This window comes from Carcharhinus amblyrhynchos, chromosome 10, assembly GCF_965287045.1.
Source record: "Carcharhinus amblyrhynchos chromosome 10, sCarAmb.v2.hapA, whole genome shotgun sequence".
NCBI classification, from domain to species: Eukaryota; Metazoa; Chordata; class Chondrichthyes; order Carcharhiniformes; family Carcharhinidae; genus Carcharhinus; species Carcharhinus amblyrhynchos.
Window position 1 is genome coordinate 93,836,894 of NC_137333.1, and position 13,072 is coordinate 93,849,965.

The 13,072-nt window shown below is 39.4% G+C and overlaps 1 protein-coding gene across 1 annotated transcript in view; it reads right to left on the reverse strand.

Moving 5' to 3' along the window:
• Positions 1-750: 750 nt before the first annotated feature.
• The window catches only part of LOC145349314 (uncharacterized), a 44,363-nt gene continuing 32,041 nt past the window's right edge, over positions 751-13,072 (reverse strand). Inside the window, exons 6-9 of the mRNA XM_080197814.1 lie at positions 12,577-12,623; positions 8,909-8,983; positions 6,425-6,474; positions 751-1,751 (exon numbers count right to left, since the gene is read on the reverse strand). Coding sequence (XP_080053940.1) covers positions 1,671-1,751; positions 6,425-6,474; positions 8,909-8,983; positions 12,577-12,623 — 253 coding nt within the window. The 3' untranslated portion in view covers positions 751-1,670. The remainder of the gene's footprint in view (positions 1,752-6,424; positions 6,475-8,908; positions 8,984-12,576; positions 12,624-13,072) is intronic.

Here is a 13,072-nt window from a genome sequence, read left to right on the forward strand (position 1 = left end):
CCCCTTATCTTGAGGCTGTGCCCTCCAGTCTTGCTGTCCTTTCTGAGCGGGAAGAACCTCTCCACCTCTACCCTATCCATCCCTTTCATCATCTTAAACGTCTCAATAAGATTCCCCCCTCATCCTTCTAAACTCTAATGAGTACAAGCCCAGTCTATTCAGCCTCTCCTCATAGCTCAACCCCCTCATCTCTGGTATCAGCCTAGTGAACCTCCTCTGCACTCCCTCCAAGGCCAAAATATCCTTGCGTAAGTGCGGCGACCAAAACTGCACACAGTACTCCAGCTGCAGCCTCACCAGTGCCCTGTACAGTTGCAGCAAGACCTCCCTACTTTTATATTCAATCCCCCTCGCTATGAAGGCCAGCATCGCATTTGCCTTCCTGACCACCTGCTGCACCTGTAGGCTGGGGTTTTGCGACTCATGCACAAGGACCCCCAGGTCCCTCTGCACCGTAGCATGCTGCAGTTTTTTGCCCTGTAAGTAGTAGTCCTTCCTACTATTATTCCTACCAAAGTGGATAACCTCACACTTGCCAACATTGTATGAGTCCTGGACCCAACATTGTATGGGTCCCTGGCACTGTGAGCAGTGCTAACCACTGTGATCCCAAGATGGGAGTCAACAATAAATTTGTATCAACATTTTTGCATTTAATGCTGATGGCATTAATTTTTTTGAAGTAAATAGCCCCACAAAAGAGTAAAAATAACAATATTGTACTTTTCAAACTTCTCTGCTAAGAATTGTCCAATATCTAACTTCATGTGAGTGCAATGTTGGGACTATAAAAGGACAACTTATGATCTGCACTGAATGTTGTGTCTATTGCATTTGACTTCACATTCACATCTCCAATGTTCACAAACATCTCACGCTGAGGTGTTTCACTATCAATTGATCAAAAGCAATTAATGATATCTGGGGGACCAAAGAGCAGGTAAAAATCCGCTACGAAAGCTCACTTCAATTATTAATAAATTGCACTATCATGTAATGTCTTGTCTCTTGTTTCCGCACACTTCTCCCCATTCTTTTCTATGGAGGAGGAGTGCCTGGTCTCCACATCTCATCCTGTCGAGACTTAGAGGTGCAGTTCCAAATCTTGTGTCTTTGTGGTGCAATATGTTGGGCTGTTCTCGAGAATGGTCTTCAAGGAAGACTCTGGTTGAGAGAAATTAATGGAAAATATTGTTTTAGTTCTCCCACCAACAGCTGCGGTTCTTGTTAAATGGAAGGCCACTTGTCCTTCATGTCATTCTGTAAGAAATACAACCCTGAAGCATTTCTAATCACAGATCAAGAACATAAATTTATTATATCTAACTTCTTAATTGAAAACATGAGTAAAAGTTGTTTAACAGCACACTTTATTCAACCAAGCTAGGAACGAACGGTCATCGTGAGTTTCTTTCTATGGTATTATAAAAATAGTGCTTTTTTAAGGTCTTGTTCATCTGTGACAGTAAAATTAAAGGGAGCAAGATAGATTACTATTTCATTAAAAGTTAGAATGTTTAAGATTACAGAGAGGATATAGAACATATTTGGTTAACATGATTGTGAAAGATGTTGTTTGGCAGCAAGCAGAGCACTGGCATTACATTAACACAAACTGCAATTGTGTATCCTAGGGAACACTGTATTTGAGGCATAGATGAAGAATTCATTCAGTCCTGATCTTCATCTCGAGACTTCACATCTTCTGATTCATTTGCATGATTGGAGTCACCAACACCAACTTCTTGCACCTAAAGAAAAAGTACTATTTGTATTTTAACATGTTTCATATTCAATGCAGAGAAAATGTGTTAATATCCAAATCTGTAAATACATTTTCTCTGTGCAACATGTTTGCTCTGAAGCTCAGTATGAAGTAAGTAACTTTCTCTCAAATTGTACCAACACCCCACCTGGCCATGATTTTCTTTTCAGTGGTCACATGCTCACAGGTAGCTTTGTAAAATATTATTAAAAAGCAATGTGCCCAGAAGTTTAAATATCACATCTACATCTATATTTTTTCAGTTAAAATGATCCTGAAAATTCTATATATTTTGATCAATTAAACATCAGCATTTGAAGCTGTGTCCAAATATGGCTTGTAATATTATTTAAGAAAAAAAATTTGTGTAAAACAAATGCTGAATGACCTTTTGGCAACAAAGTAGAGAAAACCATTTAGTAATTATCTTAGTGGAGACAGGTGTTTGAAAAACCTGTGGAAAGTGACTTTCAGGAGTTTTAGCTTCATCTGGATTTTTGAGTTTTCAATTGCTAAAAAAAAATAAGCTGTAGGTCTGCCATCGGGGCTGGAGAAGCAAGCAGGGAGCAGGAACTTGTGGCACAAGGATGAAATTGGGTAAGGTGCATCACAAAGATCATGTACTACATGCATTCTCTATAATGTATCTTAACTTCCACAGGAAGCAGCGTGTCCACTTTATTGGGAAGACTGTGAGTGAGCTTTACCATGTGTTGTGCAGCCCTGGCATGCACAGCCATCAGTGGCTATGTCCCAGGGTCATGTCTAGACTAAAACAGGTGACCTTGTCAATATGTCAAGTTACCATTGTATAAAACAGATGACTGATGTATTCTGACAGGTGGAACTATCACCTTTTTCACAGGATGCTGCCAAAGAAGGAGAGAATGCTCTGGGCTTTGCCTGAATTACTGACACCCCACAGGTCCTAGGAATCATCAATTTTACTCACATGGCTCTATATGAAGATCCTGGAATATTTGTTAATAAAAAGGGTTTCCTTTCTGAATATTGAGCTAATGTGGGACCACCATAGCAGGTCTGCACTCTGTTTCTTGCTGGTATTAATAATGTTTTTATACCAGGTGTACAAACAGTCATTTGGCAATAAAGAATTTGAATCTTAATAAAAAGACACAATTGGTGGTCTGTACAAATTGAATATCCTTTATCCAAAACCCTCAAAGTCAATTGGATTTCAAATCATTTCTGTTTTTGGATATCATACATAGGCCTAGGTCCACTTGCATTACAATGACGTGAGCTTAGGCTAGCTATAGCCTACAGTTTAAAAAAAAGACTGGAAGTGTTACAATGAATGTATCTTCGAATAATAAATACAAGGTATCTATAATTTTCTTTTGACATGTTCACCAAAAAAATCACAAGGTAAATAGTGCAGCCAAACATCTAGACTTTCCACATGAAAAGTCAATGAAGTTCAAAAAAAGTGTGCTTTTTGGATGTGCTCAGATTTACAGATAAAGGATACTTGATCTGTAGTGTAAATTGTGAACATTTTTAAATTTGGAATTTTTTTGTCCTAATACATGCAAAACAAAAAGCTTCGGCAACATGTATCCCTTTTCAGCATTGCCTTTATCCTGCATGAGGGAAGGTCTACAAGGCAAGAAGATAAATAACGAACGGTAGGATGCCAGGAAGTACAGAGGGATCTTGGAGTGAATCTCTAAAGATCCCCGAAGGCAACTATATAGGCAAATAGGGAGGTTAAGAAAGCATAAGGTAAAAGTTGATCTTTCTCTACACCCTAGCTATGACTGTAATACTACATTCTGCACTCTCATTTCCTTCTCTGAATGGTATGCTTTGTATAGCGCACAGGAAACAATACTTTTTACTGTATGTTAATACATGTGACAATAATAAATCAAATCATATGGAATACTTACCTTTAGTAGACAGGGCATAGAATATAAGAGCAGGGAGGTTATAATGGAGCTGTATAAAACACTTGTTAGGTCACAGCTGGTGTACTGTGTGCAATTCTGGTGGCCACACTATAAAAGTGATGTGATCGCACTAGGATTCTGAGGATTATCAACTGTTTTATTTATTTTTGAAATCTCAGATTTGTTTAATGTTTACAGTATGGTAACCTAGCTAATTAATGGAACCATAGAATCCCTGCAGTGCAGAAGGAGGCCATTTGGCCCATTGGGTCTGCATGGACTGTCCAGAAGAACATCTTACCCATGACCACACCCATATACCAATGCTAATCCACCTTAATTTACACATCTTTGGACACAAAGGGACAATTGATCATGGCCAATCCACCAAATCACACCTTTGGACTGTGGGAAGAAACCAGAGCACCTGGAGGAAACGCACGCAGATACGAGAGAACATGCAAACTACACACAGACAATCACCCAAGGCCTAAAATGAAGCTAGGTCCCTGGCGTTGTGAGGCAGCAGTGCTAACCAGCATGCCATCCTAGAATTAATGATGGGGCTTCTATTCTGTAATGGGTGAAACTCGCACAATATTTATGTAACCAAAACAATGGAGAACAAATTATTTATGTAATTGGATGAAAATGGAATTCAGTAATTATTTGTAACAGAGATGACTCAGAAGCACAGATTTACTTGCAACCAAGAACAGATAAAGTCAGTGGATTTATCATTTGTTTGGATGGGTGAGAAGAACAGATTTATTTGTGTAATTATGATGGTAACAGATATTGATCAATTATTGATGCACCTGAGTAATTTTAGAAATAATCTGAAGTGGCCGTATGGGAAAGTAGTGTTGAGAATGGAGAAACCATTTTGTATTAGGATTCAAGACCACCAGGGTGCCTAAGGTTAATGACAACACAGTATGCTAGCAAGCAAAACAGTTACATTATTTATAGAATGGCTTAAGTCATGACATTTAACTCCCATATTATATAAATAAGCTATATAAAACAGTTTTAGACTACCTGCTGTTTTTAGCATTTGAATTCTAACTCTGTCCACCCATTGAAAAACATTTCCCACTCCCCATCAACATGACAGTTAATCTCAATATGAGACTCATAATCTATGGAACAGCTCTTCCGGAAATTTTTACCATTACAACCCAGAACTAATCCTGACCTTTTGGAATAAGCGCAACCAAAAACTGCTCAGGTTTTCCTGGGAAGTTGCAGAAGTAGAATAGGGACTCTTGAACAGTGCAGGGGAAGGGAAATTATGGGATAAGTGAGTTACGCCATTGGTTATATTGCTAGGGACTTTTCCACTGCTCCTGCATTATCATTGCTAAAAGCAGTGAGAAGAAAGTTGGTGTATATCAACTAATATTTTTCAAACTGTAAGGAAACTTAAATGAATAATTAAGCGCACAATTAGTCTTCATGTAATGGTAATAGGTAATCTTTTTATGTTGGGAAGATATGTTGAAGCAGCACACATTGCCTAGACCAGTGTGCCCATTCAACCTGGGCGTTTGAAAGCTGGAAAGTTGACTATTCCACAGAGGGGCCTTTAAGTCGAAGGTTATTCTCGAAACCGAAAACAAAATACATTATTGTATGCCAAAAGTGATGGCAGAATTGCCTTGTAGATATGTACCTGTGATCGATTCTTTTAAATAGCTGATTCCTCAATGATCATCATCTTTTTTTCCACAGGGATATAAAGAATGCAACTTGGTTATTTTGTTTTGGGGGGGAAAGTGTCAAGTAGGCAATGTGGATTAGCTGCCCATTGAACATCCCTCCTGAGAGAAGGCACTTGGAATGGAAACCTGGGAGGAGGCGGTTCATTTAATATCACCCTGTTCTAACACTATTGCTCAAGATCAAATATATTCCACTCACTCACCACCAATCACACGATAAAACGTAATTTGTTGACTGACAAAATTAAGTATAAAAGTTGACCAGGTGCACATTCTATTTGTTTTTTTTAATTAGTAATCTCATTCAAACATAGAAAATTATTACAGGAATCAACAGGGTGGATGCAGGCTAAGTCACAAAGTAACTAGCTGGCCATTTAAGACTGATATTTGGAGGGATTTTTCACTCAGAGTGGTGAATCTTTGGAATTCTCCGCCCCACAGGGCTGCCAAAGCTCGATCGTTGACTGTTCAAAACTGAGATTGATAGGTTTTTACATTTTAAAAACATCAAGGGATGTAGAGATAATGCAGGAAAACGGTGTTGAAGCCCATCAGCCATGATCTCATTGAATAGCCAAGTGGGTTTGAAGAGCTGAAAGGCCTTCTGCTCCTATTTCTTATGTTATCATCTGTTGATAACAGCCACAAAACAGAATCTTTTAGCTTAAATGTGAAATGAACAAAAGGAACATGGCATCTAAGATCTATCTGGGCCACACACTACATTGGATCAGGGATAGGCAATTCATCTCCTGAAGCTGATTCTGCGTTTTAATTAGATCATGGCAGACCTATTCCTCAATTCCATTTTCCCACCTTTGATCATATCCTTTGATATCCGAATGTAACAAAAAGGTTACCTACTCCAGTTCAGACTTGGAAATTGATTGACCCGCATGCTCATTCATTTGGGCAGTGTGCCCCATTAAAATTTTGTTGTGCACAGCCAGTTATCTTTCAATGCACAGCACCTGTAACTTTATCCAACAATTTTACATATTCTGTCAAAAGTATCTGACCTCTGATTCTGTTGTATCCTCTTCTTCATCCTTGCGTTCTTGCATTTCTTCTAGAGAGACAATAAGCAACATGCATCAATCCATAGCCACTGTGTAATTTGTTTTGATAGTCGTTCTTTAAAAAACAGACTCACATCATAGTGCCAACTCTGTAGGCTCTTAATGTAACTATCACTAATTGTTGTAAAGTATTCAAAGCATCATGTTCCGTGAAAGAGCGCATTGAAAGGTCACGGTTCTTTGTGCAGGGTCCCATTGTGGTTGAAAAGAATGGAAGAGATTGAAATAATTAGGAAATTGTTACGTGTTGACTGAGTGGAGTAATTAAGGATAAGAGGCGTCTTAACTGTTGGTTAGACATGACCGAAGAAGCTATGTATGAAGAATTGAAAATAAAACCGTGAAAGGAAAGATAAAGGAAAGATTGGGCAGGTATGGTGGCACAGTAGTTGGCACTGCTGCCTCACAGCAGCAGGGTCCCAGGTTCAATTCCAGTCTTGGGTCACTGCCTGTGGAGTCTGCACGTTCTCCCTGTATCTGTGTGGGTTTCCTCTCACAGTCCAAAGATGTGCAAGTTAGGTTGATTGGCCATGCTAAAGTGACCCTAGTGTCAGGGGGATTAGTAGGGTAAATGCTTGGGGTTGTGGGAATAGGGCCTGGGTAGGTCTGTGGTTGATACAGACCCAATGGACTGAATAGCCTCCTTCTGTACTTTAGGGATTCTATGATAGATGTAGTAAGTAATAATTCCAGTATGGAATGACTAAAAATGGTAACATGTAAAGGGGTGCAATGTTAAGTGTCCACTTTTTTGTTATCTATACATCAATAAAACAAGAAAGTTCTGATGCTATGGCAAACTGATAACCAGATGCAACTTGAATGTCTACCCTTTGCTTTAATGTCTTCCTCATTTTTGATTAGGGTATGTGACATAGAGGGGGGATAATTAGGCTAAAAAAAAACGTAACTGTAGATTTAGGAACATTAACACAATGCTAACTTTAAACTGAATGATCTTGGACTATGGAAACATAAGTCAGGGCTGTTGCCATAGAAGACAGCATTATACGATCAACGAATATTTCTCATTTAAAAAATGTATTTTGAATTTATAAGATGGCTGTGTTTTGCTTTTAGTGACAGTTTGTGAAACTTCAGTCAATGACAAAATACAGCAGGCCCACTGCAGAACAGTTATGTTAACAGCAGTTATCAGGAACAAGATGGCTGCCAATGCCAGCTACTGAATAGAGTCATGCAACTTTGAGTTGACAATGCAGGTGGTGAGTAGACATAAGGGACTTCTCAGGGTCAGACGAGAGTCATATGGGTTCAATTTGGTGGGAATCATTCCCCATTTCACTTTCCAGCGTCCCATGTTGCTGGGCAGCAGAAGGGAGGCAACGTCTGTAATTAATGACAAACGAAATCCCATGAGGCCAGGATGTGGATTGTTATTGGCTGGAGTTAATGACAGGATGATTATTGACTGATATGTATTAATGTTTACTGGATAGTGCCCACCGGAAAGGTGGGCAATATGATTTTGGGAATGTATGATTGCCTTCACAGGGTTCATCAGACTGATATCCAGCTGCACGCATCTGTAGTGCAGAGCTTCCTCATATCACTCTTAAATTTGATCGTTTGGTTAAATAAAGTCACTTCTTAAAAATCAGTACACTGTATTCTTAATCTCTGTATTGGCTTAAGTAACAACACATAGCCTCAAGAGGAAAACCCCCGTCTAAGTATGGTTCTGCAGGCAAAAAATGTCATTTGTCATGTACGGTCAGAGACCATGAACACAGTAGGTTGACGATGGAAGGAAGCACATCTGGTCCTCACCAATGTTCTAATCAAGGATCAGTGTATTTGGTGATTTTTGTGAGTATTGTATTAAATGATATAGTAGATTTTCTGCACTCCTGAGCTCGAGAACTAATGTCAATTTTAGTAGCAGATCAGCAGCTCATAAAACTGACATGGACATTTGTGGAATCAGCCTGTTTTGCATAACTCGGAGACTCCACCCTGAGAAAAATCTCAGGAAGAGACAGTCATCTAGTCTCCTGTCTTTCACATCCTGACAGGAGAGCATTAACATTGGATAGGTCTTCCTACCCTTATAGTTAGGATGGTGTAAGGAGACCAAATAAAAAAAGATGTGAACTTGAAAATACAGTATAGTATATCACAAAAGAATTTGATTATTTAGCTATACCATTAACTTTCTTGTGCTTCTCAGCTTTTTGGCTAACATCAATCATTGGGTCAAGCCTAAGATGGGGTGCAATGCCTTACCTTGTCAGTTTGGATCTTATTTGTCTCCCATGGGGACCATGAATTGAATTCAATTGAAATTTGAACTTGGGTTTTGGAGCAAGCAAGGGGATGGATTCAGGACTGTCAGGTCCACTCTGAGCATTGGCTTTGTACCTTTAAGAATGGAGTAAAACTTTAATTTAAAAAAATACTTACCATCGACACCATCTACAGTCACCCCAGTATTATCATCTTCATTCCCTGTCTGCACCAGACCCTCATCTTGCGTTTCTTTTAAAAAAAAGTAACAGTACAACTTTTTAAAGACGTAGCATAAACTAGTGACAGCACACTTCCATGTGCAGATGCAGAGATATGTATGCAAGTATAGTACAATCTGCATCCTCCTCACAGCTCACCCTCCCACCCAACTTGGTATCATCAGCAAATTTGGTGATAATACATTCAGTTCCCTCTTCCAAATCATTAATATACAATGTGATCCCTGCACAACCCCACCAGTCACTGACTACCAATCAGGAAAAGACCCAGTTATGCCAACTCTTTGCTTCCTATCTGCTAACCAGCTTTCTATGCATCTCGACATTACCTGTAATCCCATGTGCTTTAACTTCACATAGTAGTCTGTTGTGTGAGACCTTGTTGAAACTCTTCTGAAAGTCTAAATAAACCACATCCACTGGTTCTCCTCAATCAACTCTACTAACTACATCCTCAAAAAATTCCAATATATTTGTCAAGCATGATTTCCCTTTTGTAAATTCATTTGACTTTGTCTGATTGTACCAATGTCTTCCAAATGCCGAGTTATGAAATCTTTTATAATGGACTCTAGCAACTTTCCAGTACTGACGCGAGGCTCACTGGACTATTGTTCCGTGTTTCCTCTCTACCTCCCTTTTTGGATAGCTACCCTCCAATCTGTAGGAGCTATTCCAGAGTCCAAAGAATTTTGGAAAATAACCCCAATGGATCTATTATTTCCAGGGCCATTTCCTTAAGTACTCTCGTTGAAGATTATCAGGCCCAGGAGATTTATCCACCTTCAATCCTATCAATTTCCCCAAAACCATTTCTGTGCTAATGCTGATTTCCTTCAGCTCCTCACTAAAACATATTTCTGTCAGCACTTCTGGTACACTATTCATCCTTTGTAAAGACTGAAACAAAGAATTCTCAAACAAGAAAGAATATTCCTATTGAGTAGAACCTTAAATAGACCAGCCATTTAAATAGCTACAAGAGCAACTCTGAGGCTAGGGATCCTGACTTCTCAAAGCCTGTTCACCATCTACAAGTCAGAAGTCAAAAGTGTGATAGAATATTCCCCACATGCCTGGATGATTGCAGCTGCAAAAACCTTCAAGAAGCTCAATATCTTACAGGACAAAGCAGTCTTCTTGATCAGCATTTGATACACCACCTCAAACAGTTCCTTCCAGCAATGGTGCACCATGACTCTAGTGTGCATCATCTACAAGATGCATTGCAGCAGCCTACCAAGCCTCCTTTGACAGGCATTCTAAACTGGTAACCAATACCACCTCGTAGGACACCAGACACCTTGGAACACCAGGTTTCCTTCCAAGTTTAAACAACATCCCAACTTGGAATAATTATTGAGGTTTCTTCATGTTGCCAGATTAAAATTCCGGAATTCTATTCCTAACAATACTCATAAATGTACCTATGTCAGATGGACCGTAGGGGTTCAAGAAGGCAGTTCACCACTACTTTTGCAAAGGTAATTAAGTGTGGAAAATGCTGGCATTCTTATTGATACTCACATTTCATGAATGAAAGAAAAGACTTGACAAATAAAATTGGCAAGGTCTGGCAAAGATGATCTAATAGAATGGTCCCAGTGGATTGGAAGTTAGCAAATGCAATACATTATTCAAAGAAGGAGGAAGAGAGCCAACAGGGAACTATAGGCCAGTCATCAAGGGAAATGCTTGAATCTATTATCAAGAAAATCATTTTCATTACTTAAAAAATCAGATAGTCAATATGGATTACAGAAGGAAAATTATCTTTGATAAATTAGTAACATTTTTTGAGGATGTACCTCGACACAGGGGAGACAATAGATGTAATGCAGTAGGATTTCCAAATGACATTTGATAAGCTGCCATACAAAAGGTTAATAAACAAGATAAAAGTGCTTGCAGTATTTTTAGTACGGTTGGATAGTCAATTAATGGATAGGAACCAGAGAAGAAGGGTGCACAGGATTTTCACATTTTCAGACTGTAACTAGTAGAGTGTTAGAAGGGTCAATGCTGGGAGCTCAGCTATTTACAATATACACTAATGACTTAGGTGAAGAAACAGAGTAATGAATCCAAGTTTACTGATGATGCAAAGTAAAATAGACATGTGCTAAAAACAAAAAAGAACCCAGCAGGCCTGGCAGCATCTGTGGAGAGAGAAAAAGAGCTAATGGGTGGGATTTTCCATCAGCGGGATTTTTCACTCCTGCCAAAGCTAATGGACTTTTGAATGGCTCACCACATTTTAGAGCCCCATTCCTTCTATGATGGGACTATAAAATTCAGCCCAACATTTCAAGTCCATATGATTTCTTCGGGTGGAAATGTAAGCTGTGAAGAGGATACAAAAAGTGCAAAGATTCATAGTTTATAGCATTAATGCAGGTCCTTCAGCCCAACATGTCCACGACAGCCCTTTTTTTAACCCCTACGCTAGTCCCAGTTGCCCACGGCTGGCCCATATCCCTCTATACTCATAAGAGATATCAACAGAGGGGCTCAATGTGGGCCCCTCAAGGGGCTCAAATGGGCTACAATGTGGCAGATGGGAGCGTAATATGGGCAAACATGAGGTTATTCAATTTGGCCATGAGAATAGTAAAGCAGAACATATTTTTAAAGGCACAAAATTTGTAGGTGTCAATGTTCAGAAAGACATGCATGTACACATTCGGGAATCACCAAATTTGCAGGAACAGCAAGCACTTAGGAAGACAAACATTATGATAGCTTAATGCAAGGGGATTCAAGTACAGTGCAAGAGTAAGGAAAATTCTGAAGAGACTTAACAGAGAGTGGACACGTTGTTTCCATTGGCTGGGGAATTTAGAATACAAGGGAAACATAGGATGAGAAACTAATCATTTAAAATTGAGAAGAGGTGAAATTTCTTCACTCAGAGAGTTGTAAATCTTTGGAATTGTCTATGACAAAAAATGGTGGGTGTCCAGAACTAAGGGTCATTGTTTGAGGCTAAGGAGTAAACCTTTAGGACTGAGAAGAGGAGAAATTTCTTCACCCAGAGAATGGTGGAATTCACTAGCACAGAAATAGTTGGTTTCAAGAACAAATTAGATATAGCTCTTGGGGCTAAAGGGATCAAGGGATATAGGGGGAAGGTGGGAACAGGATATTGAATTTGATGATTAGCCATGATCAAAGTGAATGGCAGAGCAGACTCAAAGGCCGAATGGCCTAATCCTGCTTCTATTTTCTGTGTTTCTATCAATTAAGATGTTTGAGGCTGAGATAGACAAAATTTTGGTCTTGGGCAATCAAGGGATAGGGGGAGCAGACAAGAAAGTAGTATTGAGGTAGAACAATCAGCCATGACGGTGTTAAATGGGGGTGTAGGCTTAAGGGATATATGATGTCTACTCTTATTTCTTGTAGGTTAAAATTGCCCTCACAGACCTACAAGCATCTTGTTTGCTAAATAAAAATGCAGGCCTGCGATGAGGTAATTTCTCAATGTTGTTCACCGGAGATAAAGCATGCAAGGAAACCCAAAGGAGTAAAATAAAAACATTGTTCTAGAGTTAAAGCATTCTCAAGAAGCAAAGAAAAAAAAGCTGCTTTATTCTTCCTTACCAGGTGGATTTCCCTCTGGATCCGAGGAATTTTGATTGTTTGGACCACTGCAATCATAATTTTTGGAAATGAATGTTTTGCCAAATGCTAAAGAAATTTAAGCACCACAAAAATAAATATGAATGCAAACTACCATACTAGTATTTAGCTAGTAATAAATATCCCTGCCAATATTCCTTGGACTCAATTCTGGCATGCACTCAAATAATGCCTCTTAGCGCCTCCCAGCCCTGAGTTTGTTGGGGTCAGTGACAGAATACCTACGTAACATGGAGCAGATGGCACAAGTTTCAGCTTGGGCAAATTTCTGACACAAGCCTACCCCATGTGTTTGGAGACCTCACCCACCACCCACTGGACAGTTCCAGACATGGCCCTCGCTGCTCCTTGAACAAAAAGGCTAATCAATTACAAAAAATGGAAACAAAATAATTCAGGTGTTCATTTCCTGGCCCAGACTCCATAGTTTGGACCCATGAGGAAGTTGTTACGCCTT